At 43.9% G+C, this 17,131-nt stretch overlaps 1 protein-coding gene across 2 annotated transcripts in view; it reads right to left on the bottom strand.

Annotated features, from left to right (window-relative positions):
- The window catches only part of RAPGEF5 (Rap guanine nucleotide exchange factor 5), a 251,304-nt gene that overhangs the window by 159,252 nt on the left and 74,921 nt on the right, over window positions 1-17,131 (bottom strand). For both annotated transcript variants that reach the window (XM_074986184.1, XM_074986185.1), the window contains exon 7: window positions 158-206. In XM_074986184.1, the coding sequence (XP_074842285.1) occupies window positions 158-206 (49 nt within the window). The remainder of the gene's footprint in view (window positions 1-157; window positions 207-17,131) is intronic.

Genomic DNA, 17,131 nt, shown 5'->3' with positions numbered 1-17,131 from the left:
TCACAAGTGATGATTAATTGCACTTTCTGGTTAATGGAGTTCCAGATAACAAAGCTTTTATTGCACAGCCTAAATTTTAGTAAGTCAACAATGAAGAATCAAGTATAAATGACAGAGGAGAGTGATGTTATAAAAGTCCCATTAAGGACCAACTCACATGACTTTCTTGCTTTCAAAGCAATGACAGCAGCCAGTTCTTTCTGTACCTAGCATATAAAGAAAAGGTGATGGTTATAAATACATATTTAAACAGAAAAAATGTGGTATTGGCAAGATACAGTATATAATTAATCTTCAGCTATTCATTGCATATAGAATAATACAGATGTTTCATTAGTTTATTTATTCTGTTTGGTTTTGAAACCTGACCCATGTTTTCCAGCAATTCTATTTTTCTTTCAATTGGGAATGCTGCAACTTTGTGATTTTAGTTTCATGTAAACTTTGCATATTCCCTGGAGATGAAGCCATTCTGTTCACAGTGGCCTATGATCTGTTTTCTCTGAAAACTTCTTCTCTTGCTTCCTCACCTCTCAGTCAAATGTTTTCCTTCTGCAATTGCACTGCAAGTCTGTGTTTGCTTTCTGACTTGGGGCTAAGGTGACTTCTCTGTGCTGAAATTGGGCTGAAGTTTTGTATGAAGGTATTATGTTTTACACTCTAACAGCTGCAAATCAATGCAATCAGCTCTTCACCTCAAAATGATTGTTTTAAGACCAAGGATCTAGTGGTAAATTTTATACAGAGGTGTTCTTTCTTTGTGCCCTTATACAGGTGAAAGAACTAGTGCAAGGGACACAACACCATTTAAATCCTGATCATTATCTCTAGCATTTGCATATTTTGACCTCCTTCCATTTAGTCTGTCCACGGATATTTCTTCCTGCAGAATAGGGATCTATTCCATGAGAAATGCAAGGCTTTTGCAGTGAAGAAGCTGCTCTACAAATTAGCAGACAGACAGAGTCCCATTCCTGAATTACATCACATCCTTCTGGATAACCCAGAACAAATACTATCTTTTTTGCCTCCATTTCCATATCTATAAAATGAAACCAGCAATACTGATCTACTTTCACAGGATATTGTGAGACTTAATTCATAGGCAATGTTTGTAAAGATGAAGTGCTTTCAAGTCCAGTGAAGGAAGACACTAGTGAAGTTTAAGTTAATTAGCTTAGAGGTTTCTGCAGGAAATTACCTCTTCTGGAGAAAGAAAAATCCAGTATTTGCACTGAAGTGGGTATTTTCCACTCCATCCACAAACCCACATTTCTCCTCCTCCTTCTCCTCCTCAAAACTGAAGAAAAATCTACCTATATCCTTTTTACTGTACCCAAAACAGACTTATTACTTCTGAGGTGACTCTCTTTTAGAAGACATTGAACATAAAAGGTTAATTCAAAAGCATCTATAACAATCCAATGTAAACATGTTAATGTTTTTGTAACCTGCACAGTTTTGTCAACTCTGAACATTCAAAAACCATGAGTCAGGTTTCCCAGAATCATGAGATGGTCTTAAAAATCCATGAGGTTTTAAAAATTAATACATGCACATATGCATTTAAAGTTCACCTTCTGGTCTCTGAGGCTTTGGAAAGGAGCTGCCTGCCATCAGAACATGCATAAATATTTCAGGATCAAAATGCAATCTGACACGCACATGCAAAAACAAGAGCTTCCTCACAACCTGTTTTGAAGGGTTACCGTTTAACTCTCGCCTAAACACTGGAGTGGGGGAGCCTGCCATTTTTCCATCTCCCTATCTAGAGCACAGAGTCACCACCTCCTCTCACATTCCACTTACAATCTCATCCAGCCTCCCAGTCATGCCCCAGCCCTTACATTTACCTGTCACCATATTTTCTTTATAATACCCTTACGTTTACCCTTTGCCGTCACCTGTTCTCCTTTATGCCTCTATGTTGTCCAGCTCTTCTTTAGTCTGTCTCCTGCCTCTCAAGCTTCCCCTGCTTCTAGAACATCAAACTATCTCCTTCTTACATTACCCTGTCTCCTCATCATTTCTTGTCTAATCCACTAACCTACTGGCAACATAGCTCAAGTATTGTTGAAAACAGTGGAAGGTGGCAAACTTCCACATGCACAGACTGCAGAGACTGTGACCATCTTGGCTGAGAACGTATTGACTTTGGCCATGTTGAAAGTAATGGAAGAGGTAACCATTTTGAAAAAGGAGAGATTTGATGAGTTTTGAAGTCAGGAGTCTGAGGGGGATGTGAGACTTTCAAAAAAGCAAAAACAACAGAGAAAATCCCAAGTTCTCTTAAGATTAGAGACCAGAGGCACCTTAGTCTCATGCTCAGGATCCTAGGTCCTGAAGCCATGTAATTCCAGTAGACTCTCAGTCTTCACTGAGAAAAAAAAAAGCCCTCATGGTTGTGAATAAAACTTGAGCAGGTGAACCATACATAGACCATCCGGTGAGGTCAGTCTCAGTGTATGGGGAGTCAGAAATGATGGCAAGGAATGAACTGCCCTTCCCATTTCAATAGGGTGTTAATTCCAAGACCTGCTGGGAGGAGGGGGTCCCAACAACACCGGAGCACAAGAAGACTCCATGTGTGACGGGAGGAGACGATGCAACATACCTGATCCAGCCATGCAGGTGCATTACAACAGCTGGGGTAAGGATCAAGGGCCCCTCCTACTGTGACTTCTGCACTCTAGGGAGAGAATAGCTAACCCCTTTGCTTCCCCCACTGCTCCTAAGGGTATGAACCCTCTACTGCCACTCCTGGATGCTGCCACTGTGGGAAGCAGGAAGTCCTATGGCTGTGCTAAACCAAGCGTGGAAGTACAGAGGCAGAGCTACAGGGCACGTACTATGACATGGGACCCAACGTCTCACACTGGCTGAATACCGCCCTACTTTGCACTACAGTTGCAGAAGTTCATAACATCACCTTTACATCCTTACTTCCCTTGCCCTTACCCGCTAGAGTTTGATAGTATAATTCATTATTTTTACCTAAACAGATTGCAAGCAATACAGGCCAAGAATAGCAATTTATTTGCCCATACAGTATTTTAATGCTTACAGGAATGAATATATTAGTAACAATAATCTATGGCTGTGTTCACACATGCCACTTCTTCCAGAAGCAGCATGGTAATGAACCATCCGGAAGACACTAATGAGGTGCGGATATAAGCTTCCTGCACCTCATTAGCATATGGGCATGTGGTTCAGGGTCCGGAAGAAGCTGTTCCAGACTCCAACATATACGTGCTGATACATGGCTCAGGGGGATCTTCCAGAAGGAAACCCTACTTCCAAAAGCCTCTTCTTCCCCAAAATTTTGAGGAAGAAGAGGGCCCATGTCTGCATGTGTATTTTGGAGTCTGGAAGAGCTTCTTCTGTACTCCGAACCACATGCCCATATGCTAATAAGGCAAGGAAATTTACATCTGCACTTCATTAGCATCTTTCAGACAGCTCATTACCATGTCGCTTCTGGAAGAAGTGGCACGGGTAAACACAGCCTATATGTGCTATAGAGAATTAAGATGGAATTTTCAAAAGCACCTACGTGATTTTGGAATAAAAACAGTACTGATTTTCATTTGCTCTTTTGCTCCTAAACAACTCAGAAAAACTTAAGAAAATCCTACCCTTAAAGTCAGCAGGAAGCTCAAGATTCCACAAAAATGTAGGATACTGCAGTATTATCATTCCTAACGCCTCTCAAAAGCTCTTTGATTTTGCTTAATTATAGCTAAAACAATTAGTTTTCAGTTATCCAAAATCAGCCTCAGCCCTCACAGTACACCACAATCTAGGGTAGTAAGAAAAAAGCGTAAGCACACACAGATCCAATACAAGCAAAGGAAAAGCAAACTCCCCCATAGGGTGTGTTATTGAGCAGATTAAGCTGTGGGAAGAATTTGTTTGAGTCCACACGTCCATTAGGAATGAGACAGACAGATCATTATTTCATGTCCTGCTGAGATTACATGTATGTTTTTTTTTGTTTTTGTTTTTGTTGACACAGGTGGTGCCGTCTTCCATGGTACCTGTTAGTGTCGCTGACAGTAATAAGGTGGCTGTTCTGGAGGTTTATTTGGTCTGAGAGAAGTTTTATTTCTGCTATTGCTGTAAATGATTGTGTTTACTTGTTGTGTGTTGCCCAGAACATGGTGGCTTGAGAGTCACTTTCACTTTGGGTTTCTGATCTGTTTTTTTAGGGTTATTGTCTCTTGCCACTTTTTCCTGTCCCATCCCGCCCCACCATTCCACAATCCAACGATCAAATTCCCTGCCTACTACTGCACTTGGTTGGTATGAACCAGCCATGCAGCTCTTCTATATGTTTGGGTTGCACTGGTTGAATGAACTCTCTTCTCTGAGTTTTCCCATCTCTGTGATATTCAATAGTTGTTTCATGTAGAAAGAAGCTGCATGCAAAACAGCTTTTTACTTGCATTTGAGCTGTACCTTCAGCAGTTGGTTTTACTGGATCTTTGCTTACTTTATGACCTATTACTAAGGATATTATTTCTGAAGTTTTCTCCCCGCCTCTGGAGTTCAGTGAACTGTGCTCATCTAGTTTAGTGTTTCAGCGAGATTTCATTAGTAAAATATCTAACAGAATAACTTCCTCATCTTTCTGTTCCATTTATTGGTATATTAAGAGAATGAAAGACATCTCTCCCCCTTCTAAGGAATATCCCCAAAACACAGGAGGATGTGGCCAGACAGGTGGAGTGGCCAGAGCTAGGGGCAGCGGCAGTAACATAAAAGTTAGGGGGCCACAGGAGGTAAAGTGAGAAAGACAGGGGAGATTTACGAGAGATGTAGGCAGGAGTACAGAGTCTTCCAGGAGAGAAGAGAAAATTTCAGTAATTGAAATGAGGGCTGACTAAGGCATAGACCCACATGTTTGTTGTAGTGATAGGGAGGAGAGGGCAGACTGTGGCAATGCTACAGAGGAATAACTGTCTGGATTTAGCAGCAGCTTGGTAGTGCACCTGGATCCAAAGATCTCCCCACACACACATACCCATACCCACCTGAAGGGGTGCTAGTTTTACATTTTCTAGAAAATGCTTCAGTTAGTGGCAGTAAGGAGCTGCTTGTGATTTCTGCCATGCTTCTGAGAAGTGGCACAATTTGATCACCCACATCATGCAGCCATGAATCTAAGAAGGTGGTTGCCTGTTCCATAGCATCAGGCATTGCTATAGGTCAGAAGAGACGGGGAGCATCCAGCTTGCAGAAACTTTAACACAGTGCCTTTGCTGAGGCCAAAATAGGAAGCTACTGTATCCGAACCTGAGAGAACATGGACGGCTAACAATCCAAGTGCAATGTTCCAATATTGCTCTATTACAGCTCTCTTGCATTAGGGAATCCATAATTATTAAAGATAATAGTGCAAGAGCACAGAAATACACACAGTATCTGATAATACTGATGTTCTGACTGGTTCCTCTTTTGCAACCACTACTGTTTGTTGTACAACATTGTCAGCTTTTTCACTCAAGGTGGACTTATCTTTTCTGACCCTCACACCTCCCTAGTATATTTCAACTGAGGAGTTGTCTCTGATTTGGATGATTAGCTCGTGCTCCAATGCATGTCCCTACTCAAATTTGTGTTGAATGAGTTTTATATAAATGCCATTTAACTATTTATTTTCAGTGGCCACATCTACACTAGCCCAAGTCTTCGAAATGGCCATGCAAATGCATGCATGCAAATACATATTCAGTGTCTCATTAGCATGCCACCGGCCGTGGCACTTTGAAATTGCCATGGCTCACTGCCGCGCAGCTCGTCCAGACTGGGGTCCTTCTCAAAAGGATCCTGGGAACTTCAAAATCCTCTTATTCCTATCAGCAGATAGGAATAAAGGGTTTTCGAAGTTGGCAGGATCCTTTCAAAAAGGAGCCCCATCTGGATGAGCCGCGCAGCAGTCAGCCATGGCAATTTCGAAGTACTGCAGCCAGCGGCACGCTAATGAGGCACTGAATATGTATTTCAGTGCCTCATTAGTAATCTTTGAAATGGCTATTTGCATGGCCATTTTGAAGATTTGGGCTAGTGTAGACGTAGCCAGTAACCTTCTGTCAAGACAGCTTTCTGTTTGCTTCTGGATGCTTAGGGGCATCCAATAAATAAATGCACACAGCCCTAGCTTCCTACCAGTGGCTTTTTCTTCCCACACAACTGCAGCAATCCTCAACATAATTTCATCTTCATGGATTTATGACTTATTGGTATTATTTATATTTGTGATATCTGCCATCAGCCAGATTCATTTGGGGCAGTAAGGCCTCACGTCTCAAGAGCATCTGGTTCTAGGGTGATCCCAATGATGCCACTCTGACTGTTCCCCATTACTCATCTGAGGGAAGTTTCAATGTATCTTACCCTATGTGCCACTCCATACTCCTGGAACACAGTGCCCGGCACACTCGTTCTCATGAATCACTCTAAGGGATAGTCTATATAGCACTCTCTCACCAACTTCACTCTTCCTCCTCCCTTAGAAACATAAGGTAAGTTGGCAGGAGACACTCTCCCTTTGACAGCAAGGTGTAGACACCGCATTGGGACAATATAAGCTACACTGCTTAAGTGGGGTGTGTGTGGTTTTTTTCAAACACCTGAGCGCTGTAACTTGCATTGATTTCAGAGGCAGCATCGAGTAGGCCTAAGACATTATCCTGCATGGATTCAAGGTAGTAATACGTACCATGCATAATTATAGAGAAGTACAGTAGGGCCAGTTTCACAGTCTCTGTACACAATGGCCAAGCTCCTCCTCTCCCTACGCTTACATATATCATTATCATCCATCAGTATAGAGACCGATTTGGCGGCAGCCCAGAGCCACAGCTGTGTTGTTTTGTTCTTGCTTGCTACGTCTTCTAACATCACAACTAACTTGCTCTGAGAATACAAGACGAATATGCCATGTGCTTCAGTTCAGGTGAGTGGGAGAGGAGGGAGGCTACCACAATACAGACAGAACATATGCACCCCGAGCCAATAATGTTCCCTAACAAAACAGTGTGAAGCTTTTACTGAAGATCATTAAAATTCAGTAAAAGTGGTTTTACTGTCACAAGGCTTGTGAATCAGAGGAGAAGTAGTAAGTGCTCATACTTCAAAATGCTCAACAGTGACAAACTGTCATTGAAGTAATTCCTTTGAATTTAGTATATCAATATGAATTTGAATTTAGTATCTCAAAACTGAGAATTTTAAAAGTACACACACATCACCAGCTGTTTCTGCACCACACAAGGTACTGCCAAAGCCTTGCTTTTCTCTGCTCGACTGAGACCAGAACCAAGCCAGCAACTTTCCCTAGAAGTGCTGAATGAAGACACACACATATGTAGACTTTAAAAAAAATTAATTCTCTAGCCTCAGAGATTTTTATACTGAAGCCATTCAGTTTCCACAGAAGTCAAGTGGACTTCAAAGTGCTAAGCACCTCCTTGGATTTGGCTCATAGTCCATAGAGTTTAACCCATCTGCTAATTGGGCTTATTTTACATGCTCTTCCAGTGTAAAAACATTTGACATTTCTAATGTGTACCCAATCCTATACTCCATTTCACTGAATGAAATCCCTGGATAACATTCATTGACCCACCACACGTGGGCAATCTATTATCTTACTCCTGCAGCGCCAGCCTCAGGCAAAACTGGTATTTGCATGTCTTGTTGTGGAGACTAATCTAGACTTCATGCAAAATGTATGTTTCAAGCAGTAGCTATGCCTATAAATTACCATAAAATTGAGATATTGAATACAAAATGTGTGTCAAGGTTGCCACTACAAACCAAACACACTAGCTAAATGGTATCCTATGCTGAAAAATAACACAGAAATAAAAAAGCAAATACGTAGAGACTCACTTACTCTCCTGTATGTCCAAAATAAATAAATAATGGTCGTCCATCGATCCGATGATGATAAATCTGTGCAGATTATGTGTTATTGGTCTTATGGTGTCCCCTCTGGTGACCGTATGAGCCAATTCTAGAGCTGCACATTTTGCCGCAGAAGGTGCATGGGAAGTTTGCAATCTGTGGGTTGTGCACTGCTGATATTCTGTGATGTTGTTCGCGTGCCTCTTGTAGATGCCGGCAGCAGTCTTCCTCAAAGGCAATGCAGGTATTTCTGACTGTTGCACGCCACTGTGTTCTGTCACTGGTGGCGTCCTCAAGGTCCCTAGGTTTGATACTGCTGTACTGCAGATTGGCTTTGATGGTATCATTGTAGCGTTTCTGTGGATGACCTATACGCCGGATGCCCTGGGAGAGTTCACCATACAGAAGCTGGTGAGGGATTCTGTTGGCATCCATGCGGCTGACATGACCGGTCCAACGTAGTTGTGACTTCATAATCATCATTTCGATGCTTGTCATCTGGGCTTTCTCGGGGACCTCAAGATTGGGCACTTTGTCTTGCCAGCGGATCTTCATGATGTTATGGAGGCAGCGCATGTGGAATGCTTCGAGCTGCTTGATGTGACGTCTATATAATGTCCGTGTTTCACAGCCGTACAAAAGAGATGAGAGAACAACAGCTCTGTACACAAGCAGTTTTGTTGACATCCAGCTGTTATGGTGGTTTAGAACTTTGACACGCAGACAGCCAAGTGCCTGGCTCGCTTTGGATATTCGCGCGTTGATCTCATTATCCAGTGATCCATCACTGGATATGACACTACCCAGGTATTTAAAGTTCTCCACTACTTTAAGCCAAGGGCCATCAATGGAGATACTCGCGATAGGAGCATTTGATCCAGGTGCAGGTTGGTGGAGAACTTCTGTCTTTCCGAGGCTGACAGTTAGTCCAAAAAGTTGCGAGGCCTCAGCAAACTTGTTGACAATGTGCTGAAGATTGTTTTCAGTGTGAGCCATAAGGGCACAGTCATCAGCAAAGAGTGCATCAGAAAGGAGTTTCTGCACTGTCTTAGTCTTTGCATTCAGGCAATGGAGGTCAAAAAGTGAACCATCATGCCGGTATTTCAAGTATATACCTCGGTCCAGATCTGTCATTGCATGGTTAAGGATGCATGCAAAGAACAGGTTAAATAAGACAGGAGCGAGAACACATCCTTGTTTCATGCCTTTGGTGATGCTGAAGGGGGCTGATGTGGCTCCCTCAGACAGTACTTCGCCTGTCATGTCACCATGGAAAAAGCGTATAATCTGGACAAATTTTCTTGGGCAGCCAAGTCGTATTAGAATGGTCCAAAGGGCTTCCCTGTTGACAGTATCAAACGCCTTTGTCAGATCTATGAAGACAGCATACAGGTGCATGTTCTGTTCAATGCATTTCTCTTGTATTTGTCTGACAGCAAACACCATATCAGCTGTGCTCCAGCCAGGTCGAAAACCTCATTGACTTTCAGGTAGATTTGCCTCAGAAATACTGACTATTAGGCGGTCCAAGATGATGCAGGCGATGATCTTCCCTCCAACGGAGAGGAGGGATATGCCTCTGTAGTTTCCACATTCTGCTTTGCTGCCTTTAATCTTGAAAAGGGTCATAATAGCAGCATCGCGGAGGTCCTGTGGTATGTTTTCTTCCTCCCAGATGCTGATGATCACACTATGGAACGCTGCTAGTGCTGCTGGACTTGCCGCTTTATATCTCTCTGCTAGTATCCCATCTTTTCCAGGAGCTTTTCCTGAACTCATCTGGCTAACAGCTTTCTTAATCTCATCTATAGTAGACAAAGTCAAGATCTTTCAGGACGGGTTGTCGTGGAATTTCATTGAGGACGTTGTTATTCACGGTCGATGGTCTGTTAAGGAGCTTGCTAAAGTGTTCTTGCCATCTTTCGTTGATGCCCTCTTTGTCTTTGACCAGCATTGTGTTGGCTGATGAGAGCAATGGGGTAGTCCTTGGTTTAGAAGGTCCACAGAATCTTAATAGCGCTAAAGAACATCTTTGAGTTGTGGGTCTCAGCACAGTGCTCAATTTCTTTGGCTTTCCTCTCCCACCAGCTGTCTTGTATCTGACAGAGGTCTTTCTGTGTTTTGCTCTGAAGGTGCTTGAAATAGTCCCGTTTGGAGGCTGAGGAGGGGTCATTCTGCCATTCAATAAAGGCTTTTCTCTTCACTTCCAGTGCTGAACATATTTCTTCTTGGTTCTCATCGAACCAATCCTGATGTATTCTTTTCTTTGGTCCAAGCGATGTTATTGCTGTGTCAGTCACTATCTGCTTGAACTGATCCCACTTTTCGGTTACAGTACCGACCAGTTGACCATGGGATGTTAATTTGTCATCGAGACTCTTCTGAAAATTGTTTAAACATTGGGCATCCTTCAGTTTGGCTATGTTAAAAGCAGGTCGCACATGCTTAAGGCATTTGTGCCGAGATGGAGCGATGTAAAGTTGAAGAGACATCCTGACTAATCTGTGATCTGTCCAGCACTCTGCGCCTCGCATTACTCTGGTGATGAGTATGTCTCGGATGTCTCTCCTTCTGACAATGGCATAATCTATCAGATGCCACTGTTTAGACCTAGGGTGCATCCACGTCGTTCTGTATTTATCCGCTTGCCGGAACAGAGTGTTGGTAATAGTCAGGTCATTTTTAGAACAAAGGCTCAAAAGGAGTAGTCCATTGCTGTTCATTTTGCCTACACCATGTGGCCCAGTTACTGCTTTCAAGTTCTCATTGTCAGCCCCGACTTGGGCATTGAAATCTCCAAGTAGGAGTAGTTTGTCTGTTGCAGGTGTGGCCTTGATCAGTCTGTGGAGATCTTCATAGAATTGTTCCTTTGAGTTGTCAGGGCATGTTAGAGTGGGTGCATATGCACTGATGATGGTGGCATGATGTTTGGCGTTTAGTGGGAAGCGTAGTTTCAGCAATCTTTCATTGATACCCACTGGAAGTTCTGGGAGTTGACGCATCAATAAGGTTTTTATTGCCAGACTGACTCCATGTATTCTATCCTCTGCCTCAGTCTTACCCTTCCAGAAGAAGGTATAACCACTTCCTGGTTCACTCAAGAAATCTTTCCCAGACAATCTTGTTTCACTTACTGCTGCTATATCGATGTTACAGTGGGCTAGTTCACGAGCAATGAGAGCTGTCATTCTCTCAGGTCTTGCAACAGCTTCTCGATCCATGAGAGTACAAACGTTCCATACACCAATGGTAAGTTTTCTCAAAATTTTCTTTTGGTTTCGACCGCAAGCAGGGTTGAACTACCAGCTGTGGCTTGCTGGCCAGTTATTGTTGCAGGGCAGGCAATTTTTCGGCCACCTTTTCTAGGCCCCTCCCTTACTAGGGTGAGCAGTGCTGTCCTAAAGAGGACTGCTCAGACGCCTGGGATGCTGCCGGGCAACTCTGCTGCCCCAGGTACAGAGCTGGACGACCACTTGTCCACAGGCCGCCTACGTGCGGGATTGGGACTATGACTCCCAGTGGTAACCTCCACCTGTCGCTTCACCCGCCTCCCCATCGCTGCAGGACTTGGGTGGTGATTTGCACAGGACCTATGCGTGAAAGCTTTTTAAGTGGTAGAGCTGTTGGACAGGAGCAATCCCACTCTCTCGACCTTGGAAGCCAGGCACCAGTGGTACGTAGAATCGTCACGACTGGTAACTTCTTTGGTTGCAGTGGATGGCCTTGACGTCTTTCGTACCTTGTCAAGCCCTTCACTTTCCACAAAGCGTTGCAAAACCGCCTTCTTGGCCGTTGGATCTAAATGATCTCTTCTGCCCAGTCCGCCGGAACTGACTTCACGGGCTGGATAGGCACATCTGAAAATTCACTGAGGGTTTGAGCCCCATCGGTTACACTCACCTGGTTTGGCCGGCCTGTCGAAGCCGTTGCCCGGGGTGTGGCCGCTGCGCATGCTGCAGCTACATGGAGCCACAAGTGAGAGCTGAGTGACAGGCGGGGACCAAAGTGGACAGACTACCCCCGAATGTCCCAAATACAAGTCTAAAAAAGACCATTCTTTTGAACAAGTTACTATCTACTATTGCACCCACTGCAGTTTTTGGTACTACATGGAAGAGTAGGCGCCTAAGTTAACATAGTTAAGAATGTAGTGCCTACATACAAGTTCTACTGAACTAAAATAGCAGATGCACATATATATGGGATTGGCTAGATTTAGTGAAGGACAGACTTGGGGGAATCGCAAAAAAAAGAGTGCACTTGAAGTCATGTTTTGAATGTGAATTTAAACAGTAAGAAAAGCCGATTATTTTCCCTCAGAATCTGAAAATGAAAATGTGCATGAAATATTCTCTCAAGTTATCTGAGACAAGGCACAAAAACCTCAAGAGTTTAATATGTACTTAAAATCCTAAGTAAACACAGCCTGTGCTCTCTGACCGTACAGCTCGGTGACTTCCCAAAGGATGGAGGAAACTCTGCTTCAGATACACAGCATAAACATCCTCATGCTCTGTTCTGCTCCACCACAAAAACTCTACGAACAGGTGATGTAAGATCTTTTGTAGTGTAAATACACATCAGACTTCCCTGCATTCTGGTCAGTGAGTGCAAAGATACAGCAGAGAACACTGTAGGAGCAGAGTGGGACATGTAGACAGTGTTAGATGTCTCTAAATAGTTCTCAAAAATTAAACATTAGCATATTTTGCTTAAATTCATGACTAAATAGGTTATTTAGCTGCCTACATATCAGCAGGTTGATATCAACTTAAGCTTGGCAATGTTGTGAAGTAGCTCATTTTAACTGATAATACGAATGAATAGGCAAGATTTATTTGATTTGACAGACTCTGCCTCATCCATCAAAGAACAGAGCAATAACATCTTCAAACAAACAAACCAAAACAAAGAAAACAAACAAAGCAAGTTTTGCTGCTTGCCAGGAGCTAGAATCCAGGATGTTACAGAGTCTCTGCCAAAAATCGTTAAACCTGTAGAATATTACAACTTCCTACTTCTCTGTGTAGAAATCAATGATGCAGTCAAGAGCAACCTTGATGAGATTGCAGCAGATTACGTAACTCTAGGAATGACAATCAAGGAATATGGAATATAAGTGGTATTCTCGTCTATCCTCCCCATGGAAGGAAGGGGTCCGGGGAGGGATCATTGAATCACAGAGGTAAATGCATGGTTGCATAGGTGGTGTAGCAGAGAAGGATTTGGTTTCTTTGATGATGGGATTCTCTTTCATGAACAGGAATTGCTGGGAAGAGATGGAATCCACCTAACAAAGAGAAGAAAGAGCACCTATGCGAGCAGCCTTGCAAACCTAGTGAGTAGGGCTTTGAACTAGGTTCGTCGGGGATGGTGACACAAGCCCTGAGGTAAGTGGGGAAGGAGGATGGAACAATCAAGTAGGTTTCCTGGGTGAAGAGGAGAAAGTGGGCCAATCAGCCACTTCTCTAAGATGCTTGCACAAAAATGCGAGAAGCATAGGGAACAAAACAGGAAGAATTAGAGGCCCTGGCACAGTCAAAGTAGTATCAGGTGGTTGGAATAATGGAGACTTGGTGGGATGATTCACGTAACTGGAGCACGGTCATGGAAGGTTATAAACTGTTTAGGAAGGGCAGAAAGGGGAGAAAAGGAGGAGGAGTTGCGCGCTATGTGAGGGAACAGTATGACTGCTCAGAGCTCCAGTACGAGCAGGGAGAAAATTCAGTTGTGTGTCTTTGGGTTAAGCTTAGAGGTGGAAGTAACAGAGGTGATGTTGTAGTTGGTGTCTACTACAGACCGCCAGATCAGGGAGATGGGGTAGATGAGGATTTCTTCAGACAGCTAAGTGAAGCTTCCAAATCACAGGCCCTGGTTCTCATGGGAGACCTTAATCATCCGGACATTTTTTGGGAGGCCAATACAGCAGCACACAGACAATCCTGGAAGTTTTTGGAGGATGTTGGGGATAACTTCTTGGTACAAGTGCTGAAGGAACCGAGCAGGGGCCATGGACAACTTGACCTGCTGCTCACAAACAGGGAAGAACTAGTAGGAGAAAAAGAAGTGGGTGGAAACCTGGGCTGTAGCAACCATGAGATCATAGATTTCAGGATCTGGATAAAAGGAAGAAGGGTGAGCAGTTACACACAGACCCTTGATTTCAAAAGAGCAGACTTCGATTCCCTGAGAGAACTGATAAGCAGGATCCCTTGGGAAATGAAGATGAAGGAGAAAAAAGAGTTCAAGAGAACTGGCAGTATTTTAAAGAAGTCTTACTGAAAGCACAGGAACAAACCATCCTGCTGCATAGTAAGAAATGCAAACGTGGTAGGCAAACAGCTTGGCTTAACAGCAAAATTCTTAGTCAGCTTATACTCAAAAAGGATGCGTACAAGAAATGGAAATGTGGACAGCTGACTAAGGAAGAGTATAAACACATGGCTGGAGAATGCCGGGGAGTAATCAGGAAAGCAAAAGCACAACTGGAACGGCAGCTGGCAAGGGATGTGAAGGGCAACAAGAAGGGTTTCTACAGGCATATTAAAAATAAGCAGGTTATCAGAGAAGGTGTGGGGCCATTGCTGGATGAGAGAGGTAACTTAGTGACAGATGAGGTAAGAAAAGTTGAAGTACTCAATGCCTTTTTTTGCCTCCATCTTCACAGACAAAGACAGCTCCCACACTATGTTGCTAGACAATGCAGTATAGGAAGGTGGAGGGCAGCTATCGGTGGGGAAGGAACGAGTTATCTAGAACAACTAGATGTACACAAATCCATGGGTCTGGATTTAATGCACCCAAAAGGTACTGAGTGAATTGACAGACGACATTGTTGAGCCTTTGGCCATTACCTTTGAAGACTCTTGGAGATCGGGAGAGATCCAGATGACTGGAAAAAGGCAAACATAGTGCCCATCTTTAAAAAAGGAAAGAAGGACAATCCAGGCAACTATAGACCAGTCAGCTTTACCTCAATCCCTGGGAAAATAATGGAGGGGATCCTCAAGGAACCCATTTTGGAGCACTTGGGAGAGGGGAAATTAATGACCTGGATGAGGGACTGGATTGCACCTTCAGTAAGTTTACAGATGACACAAAAATAGGGGGAGAGGTAGATACATTGGAGGGTAGAGATAGGATCCAGAGTGACCTGGATAAATTGGAGGATTGGGCCAAAAGAAATCTGATGCGGTTCAATAAGAAGTGTAGAGTCCTGCACCTAGGACAGAAGAATCCCAAGCACTGTTATAGGCTGGGGACTGACTGACTAAGCAGCAGTACAGCAGAAAGGGACCTACGGGTTATGGTGGATGAAAGGCTGGATATGAGTAAACAGTGTGCCCTTGTAGCCAAGAAGGCTAACGGCATTATAGGGTACATTAGGAGGAGCATTTTGAGCAGATCTAGAGAAGTGGTTGTTTCCCTCTATTCGGCACTGGTGAGGCCACATCTAGAATATTGTGTCCAGTTTTGGGCCCCCCAGTATAAAAAGGATGTGGATGCGCTGGAGCAGATTCAGTGGAGGGCAACAAAAATGACTGAGGTGCTAGAGCACATGATCTATGAGGATAGGCTGAGAGATTTGGGCTTGTTTAGTTTACAGAAGAGAAGACTTAGTGGTGATTTAATAGCAGCCTTCAACTTCCTGAAGGGGAGCTCTAAGGAGGAGGGTGAGAAACTGTACTCAGCGGCATCAGATTGCAGAACAAGGAGCAATGGTCTGAAGTTAAAAGAGGGAGAGGCACAGTTTGGATATTAGGAAAAACTACTTTACCGGGAGGGTGGTGAAGCACTGGAATGCATTGCCTAGAGATTTTTAAGTCCTGGCTTGACAAGTCCCTGGCTGGGATGACTTAGCTGGGGTTGATCCTCCCTGAAGCAGGGGGCTGGGCTAGATGACCTCCTGAGGTCCCTTCCAGCCCTATGATTCTATGAAAAAAAAAAGAGTAAGCTAGAAGTCTAAGGACATGTCTATACTAGAAAATTAGCTCAGTTTAGCCATGTTAGTCAAGGGTGTGAAAAGCCACACCTGTGAGTGATGTAGATAAGCCAATTTATGCCTCAGTGTAGGGAGCACTACGTCAACAGACAAATTCTTCTGTTGGCCTAGTTACCACTTTTGAGGGAGGTTGATTATGTATTTAGAATTATGCACTTAGGGTAAATCTGCACTGGCAGTTTCTTTGCCGACTGTGACATGCCAATGGGAGAGTGCTGAAGACAAACCTCGGTTGTGTGTTCACACTGACAGCTGCTCGCACAATATCATGCACTTGTGGTAACTGCACCAGCACTTGGAGCAGCATGTCCCAGGCAGCTACCCCAAGGAGTATCTTGCTCTCTTCTGCCATTAAGTGGTATGGGAAAGGGGCCAGAGGAAGCAGCAGGGATGCTGGGTCCTGTCCCAATGCCCCATGATGTGCTGCCTCCCATCCCAGCAATCCCTGTACTTCTACCCATTTGTTTGACACTATCTTTCAACGGTTTGTGTACTGCATTCTCTGCCTCGTCGGTCTGTAGGAATGAATTCCACAGTTTACCAGAATGCCACTTGCTCTCACTAACATGTCACGAGTGACAATGGAATTGTTCTTTAAACAACAAAGGCAAGAGATGTCCAACACGGATCTTGCTGTGTGCAGTAGCTACAACATGAGACTGTTTGTGGCATTCACAGAGGTGCTGGCCACAGTGGACTGATGCTTTGGGGGCTTGGGAAAGAAACTGAGTGCTGGGCTTACCTATCATTCCCATTTGGGATGATGAGCAGTGGCTACAGGACATTCAGATGAGAAAAACAACTTTCATGGAATTGCAGGATAAGCTTGTCCCCAGCTTGTCCCCAGCCTTGCAGTGCAAGGACCTAAGAATGACAGCTGTCATGCCAGTAGAGAAGTGCAAAGTGATTCTACTGTGAAAGTTGGCTACCAATCCATCATTAAGCCATTTGGAGAGGGAAAGTCAACCATCTGATTTGTGTTGACAAAAGCATGCACAACCACTAATCACATCCTGCTGCAAAAGAGTGACTCAGCACAAAGTATGTGTTGTAGGTGGCTTTGCACAAATGGCCTTCTTTAACTATGGAAAGGCAACAGCCAGCACACATTCCAACTCTGACATCAGACTGCCTAGCCACCAGGTACATTAATGGGAAGAGGTATTTCTCTGTGGTTCCCCAGTGCTTGTGGATCACTGTGGGCATTTCCAAAAC

Source organism: Carettochelys insculpta, chromosome 2 (assembly GCF_033958435.1).
Source record: "Carettochelys insculpta isolate YL-2023 chromosome 2, ASM3395843v1, whole genome shotgun sequence".
Lineage (NCBI taxonomy): Eukaryota > Metazoa > Chordata > Testudines > Carettochelyidae > Carettochelys > Carettochelys insculpta.
Note: the sequence above shows the minus strand (reverse complement) of the source record. Positions and strands in the feature narration are given on the sequence as shown.